The sequence below is a fragment of the Typha latifolia genome, chromosome 4 (assembly GCF_019914945.1).
Source record: "Typha latifolia isolate L0001 chromosome 4, TyphaL0001v2, whole genome shotgun sequence".
In the NCBI taxonomy this organism is placed as follows: domain Eukaryota; kingdom Viridiplantae; phylum Streptophyta; class Magnoliopsida; order Poales; family Typhaceae; genus Typha; species Typha latifolia.
The window spans coordinates 12,035,040-12,040,514 of NC_133089.1; the positions used below are offsets into that span (position 1 = coordinate 12,035,040).

At 35.5% G+C, this 5,475-nt stretch overlaps 1 protein-coding gene across 1 annotated transcript; it reads right to left on the reverse strand.

Moving 5' to 3' along the window:
- Positions 1-1,347: 1,347 nt before the first annotated feature.
- On the reverse strand, positions 1,348-5,061 carry LOC140786833 (uncharacterized). Its single transcript, XM_073135516.1, has 3 exons — positions 4,510-5,061; positions 3,056-3,119; positions 1,348-2,146 (listed from the first exon to the last, which is right to left on the reverse strand). The coding sequence occupies exons 1-3, from the start codon at positions 5,037-5,039 to the stop codon at positions 1,670-1,672; spliced, it is 1,071 nt and encodes a 356-aa protein (XP_072991617.1). The 5' UTR covers positions 5,040-5,061; the 3' UTR covers positions 1,348-1,669.
- Positions 5,062-5,475: the final 414 nt, after the last annotated feature.

Consider the following 5,475-nt stretch of genomic DNA (forward strand, 5'->3'; position numbering starts at 1 on the left):
ACGCATGCTTAACTAGGCTATTTTCAAATTGAAATAAAGAGGGGATGAAGGCTAACCTGACGATCGAGGTGAGGGGTTTTGGTTGGCTGCCGACGCTCTGGTGACTCGCTGCCCGTGACGAAAACTTCGGCGGCTCGGGAGAGAAAAGAGAGTAGGGAAAAGCGAAGAAGAGAAGATTCCGAAAAGAAGGAACTCGAGGGGGAAAATGGGTGGAGATTAAATAGAGAAGAGGTGGAGAGGGCAATGGAGTGGCGTTAACTCCACTCCGGCGCCCTTCTCTCGCACCTCTCGCAACTAACTACGAGAGGTGGGGGAGAGGGAAGGAGTCAGCGCACGCGCCAAGCGTGTGCGCTGCGGTTAGGGTATAAATTTTTTTTTTTAAACGGGTATTACACTATACCTAGTCTATTTTAGTCATATTTTATATATTTATTTGTTTATAGTGAGATATTATACTTATTATTTTGTAAAGATATTCGTTGCTTTGACAAGTGAAGAGGATAAATTTGTAACTATATTTCTTGTTATTACTCATATTCCCTTATCACCGGTGGAAGTTGCAATCAAATTTTTTCCATAAACTATTCACTTGTGCAGGTCTACGCAAGTTTTGTTTTATAACAACTACTTAGAAAATTATACCCTTTTTAAGAAAAAATAAAGATCCTCTTGTGTTATGCTTCTCTCTTCTCATATTTTCTTAATTTATGTTTTAAAATTATACATATTAAAAAAAGATTATAACTACATACAGATTAAGTGGCACAAATATAACTTCAAGATTTATGTCAGATTTTAGCCTAACTATAAAGGATAAAATATAATTTTTCCATTTGTAAACTATAAAAAGAGATGATTTCGTATCTCTTATCATTTACATATATGATGAGTACATTACCCTTGTTGTTAAATCACAGTAGCTCATATATCTTCGATCATCAACTTTAATGTCATTTATGCAGACAAAATTGTTACAAATCAGATCTGGAACAATTTGAATGTAAGAAGATTATGATATGTTTATCAAAGGAAGTGTCGGAAGTCACGGATCTAATGGCGTTAGTTTCACATGATTCTAATATCGAAGTGAAAAGATAAAATTAAAATAGTGGAAGAATGTTAGAACTGGAAAGGTTGATAATTATCTAACGGCGGTCGTTGGAGGGTGGCGGTCGGCCGAGGGTGATGGGAGACAACCGTAAGGTAGGGTGGAGGAAGATGGTGGATAAGATTTAGAGGTAGAATTAGGATTCTAGGTTAGATCTACTCTTAGAAAAATAAACGACTATGATTAATTTAGTTTTACTCCTAAATTATCTTACTCTTACTCCTATAATGATCTAAGGCTAAACATAATTATTTATTCTTCATTGGATGCTTCAATTAAACAAAAGAGCCCTCTATAGATAGAGGTCGTTGTACAATGAGTCATACTAGGAATAGTTCTAAAGGTTTACACGACTTAAATACTCACTTGACTTAACTAGACCTGTCTTAAGGGCTTATTTAACTTAATTAGACTTATCTTATGGGCTTACTTGACTTAACTAGACTTACCATAAGGGTTTATATCATGATCAATTAATTAAAATACAGATAGACTCGATCTATCGAGCCCAATATCCTTATGATGTGATTCGACCTGACTGAGTTCACATCAAAAACCTTACTAAGGTTTTGGAGGATTGTCTTCATATGCAATTTGACGTGCAAGAGAAACCCCATCAGGCATGGGTGCCACATAACATACATGCCCATCCGTGCTGAATGTGTCATTCCCCCCAGAATTGATGAAGAAATCAAGCAACCACCCAACAAATGCTCCAATGAGAAAGCTCCCTATTATGCTAGACATTGTCCCGGCCAAGAGCACAAACATAGCAGATGCCTCAATGCCTTCCAATTCTCCGCTAGTCAAGGCGGCAGTGACAACTCTCCCGACCAACGCACCGCCGACATACGATGCTACGTCCACCACTGCGTCATGAGTTGCAATTTGGAAGCCATGCTCGGCCGAGAAGACATCCCACACTAGCATGCCCGCTTTGTAGAGGAGGACGAGTTTGCCCACGCCTCGTATGACGGTTTTCGCGTCGTCCACTTCGATACTTCCTAGACTTGATACCTGGAGGATTCTATCGTACACCTGCATGCATGCATTAACGTGAAAGGTACTTGTCAGTTATCTATCAGTGCATATGGATATATTGCAATAGATTTAAAACATAGAAGAGATCAAAAGCGCCGTGAATAAGGGCGATGAGGTTCCATGAGAGAGGGGCCTAATGATTTACCTTAGAAAAAGTCCTCATCAAGTTGAGGGGAGCTAATCAGCCGGGCCCAACTCATTGGAGGTTAGACGTGATCATTGGGCGAGTAGGCCTGGTTCGAGCCGGGCTAAAATATTCTAGTCTATTACCGTCCATTAGCTCATTAGATATTAGGCTTGGGTTGGATATAATGGGTCTAACATAATAAGTTAAATATAAAAATACTATATCTTATTAAGCTGAGTTTAATGAGACATTTTAGTTATCTTTTATAGTAACATACTTATATACTGATATATAGTTTACTAAATATCTATTTTGAGACTAAGAAAATTATAGGAATATGCATACATTATGCGTTGGGCCATAGATGAGAGTAGTAGATCGGGCTTTCGGATGAGCAAAAGCTTAGCCAATACTGCCCACTACTATCTCAGGCTCGGGTTAGGCCGAGCCTAAATCGGGCTCAGGCCGGGCTTAGCCTGATTACAACTGGGCTGGTTTGGGCGAGTCAGGCCTAATAATCATGTCTACGTACTCATGGTTGCTCATTTACCTCAAATATGAGCTAGAGGTGTTAAAGAGCTTAAATAATCCAAAATCACCATTCTAGACATGTAAGCTTAAGCTTTTTAAAGTAACATTATTGAGATAACAACTAACAACGGGTAAACTCAAATTATCTACCTCATTTTTAATGTACAGTGATGAAAATGAGGTGATCAACAAAAGTCGTACATCAAAAATTATGCAAGACATTAATCCTCAATCATATCACTCATTACCTTTAGCTTTTGTACATCTTCCAGCTCCTCAAACGCTCCTTTCAATCCCATCTCTACCTGGTAACTGGACAATTCGTGCACCATTCAAACAATATATTCATAATTTAATATTTGAAACCATGATGGGTATAGAACGTAATTCTAGCCTCTTAAACATTGAATAATTCGTTTGATACTTGTGAAGCACTGTACTAAATGGTAAGAATAATGTATAACTAATTTGCAGAAAATATATTTCACCTCTTATATTTAGTTCAAATCCAAAGTCTCTTGAACTTTTATTTGTATCATGATCAGTTAACCTCCTTGTAATTGTAATATATGTGCAACCATTATTTCTTCCATCTAAAATTAACAGTGCAAATAATTGACTATTAAAACTGTGAAACTTTTGATCTATTATGTTTTTTGTTGGAATATTTGCAAATATCAAAACTAAAGTGATTGAGATGAAGAAAAGCCAGAGAAAGAACAATTTTTTTTTAACAAAACAATATTTTTCTAATTAAATGTTGTAAAATAAAAAGGGTACTTCTGAATTTTTATATTAAATTTTACGTCTGTCATATTAGCACTTGTAATTAGCAAATTTGTGACAAAAGAAAAATCATATGAGTTGTAACTTGTTATCTGAATTGTATAAGGAGAGTTTCCATTCGGACAGGTTTTCTCACAAAGCATTTTTCTCATAAAAAGTAAAAAGTCAGTTGAGATTGCTTAAAGAGTCTACAATAACTAATTATTGCTTTGCCTTGTGGTTGACGTTCTTAAAAATATGTGTTTCATTACCAGAAATTTCTACATACCCTACCAGTTAATTAAAGAAACAAAATATTAACAATAATAGGGGTAAAATTTTAAACTGATTTTTATGTAATTTTCTCAAGATAAATATATGATCATACAAAAATTAATAGTCACAAGATTAAATAAAAACTAATTGCAATAATTTAAATAAAGACTTCAATCAACATTAAAATTTCCAGCCTGTAATTAAATAGTTAAATGATTGCATTGATGATCTCAGTTGATATATTTATCAAACCAACTACGTACCTTTCCCATGGACCCATTTAAGAAATAAAATTTAATATTTAATATTTAGACCCGAGAGTGGATTGAAGGGAGAAAGAATGCTTGTAGCGATCAAGTGAGTTATTAGAGATGCAGAGTTAAAAAATATGAAACAAATTAATTACAGTGGGCTCAGAAGAGAGCTTGCAAATTGTATTTTCCCAAGCTAATTTTAACTATGTGCTTTTTCATTTTATATTTTTTTTGAACAATAATCTAAAGGGGTATATAACAAAACTAAACCGTATGATGAAGTATTGAGAAAGTATTGAGGGAGAGAAATATGCAAATATCTAGCTAGGTTAAAAACAATGTCCAATCTAACTTCAGCATAACAAAACCAAGATGAAAATAGAAAATCTACGGATCGGAGTATGTACCTCTCCACTAGCTCATGAAACTTCATGCCGGTGCCCTTGACCCATGTAGAGTACTCGTTTGACAAGCTACTTTTATACATCTTAGTAAACTTCAACATAGCATCGCCGCACTTGGCTGCTTCGATTCCCAGACGTTCGACGACGTCGTTGTTCCAAGCTGTTGGCCTCACCTCATCCAGATCTTTAATAAGAGATTGGATGTGTTCATTGATCTTTTCTAAATATTTCATTCGTACAAGGTAGTTTGGTACAGTTTGGAGTGCATTATTTACGCAGTAGACAATATAAGAATTGATATTATCAGCAATAGGAGCCTTAACTTTGTCATTTTGATACTTGCGTTTCACTTCAGAGCCAGCATCCAAGAGACCCAACACGGCTTCGTAGTTAGACCTACTATCCGCAAGGTAATTGGCGCGTTCGTTTTCGGACCCAAATTTGATGGAGTATATGGCATCTTCTTCTGTGCGGTAAATCATGAGAGCAAGCTTGCGAAGCTGGTCATCGTTGAGAATAACAACTCTATCCATTTGAGTATGACAAGTGTGCTTGAGTAATGAGGAAGATGAATATCGCATGGTTATTTATAAGCAAAGATCCATCTATGGTGGTGAATCACACCGTGCATTGAAAAAAAAAAATCAATTGGCATTCATTTATGGACAGAAAATAAGAGCCATACATGCTACATGTGGACACGCTATGTTGTAAGGTGGATAGAGAAACTAGCATTTATTTTAACTTACGTTGAGAAGCTCCCTAGCTATGGTTAAGTATATATGCTATGGCTGTTCACACATAAAAATTAAAATTAACTCTAGTTTTATTTTAAAGAATTTTATAAATTACACTATATATTTTATCTATTTTGTGCTCATGTTTTAAGATTTAGTAACTCGACCTTTTATTTTTTCTATAATTTTTATTTAATACCCTAACATTATTTTAATTAACTAACATTAACCA

What these genes read in the sequence shown, in the direction of transcription:
- LOC140786833 (XM_073135516.1), bottom strand. Translation starts at nt 5,039, where the DNA reads ATGGATAGAGTTGTTATTCTCAACGATGACCAGCTTCGCAAGCTTGCT. An exon ending in TTTCATGAGCTAGTGGAGAG is followed by an intron (nt 3,120 to 4,509) that starts GTACATACTCCG and finishes CGAATTGTCCAG; the next exon opens with TTACCAGGTAGAGATGGGAT. An exon ending in AAGATGTACAAAAGCTAAAG is followed by an intron (nt 2,147 to 3,055) that starts GTAATGAGTGAT and finishes GCATGCATGCAG; the next exon opens with GTGTACGATAGAATCCTCCA.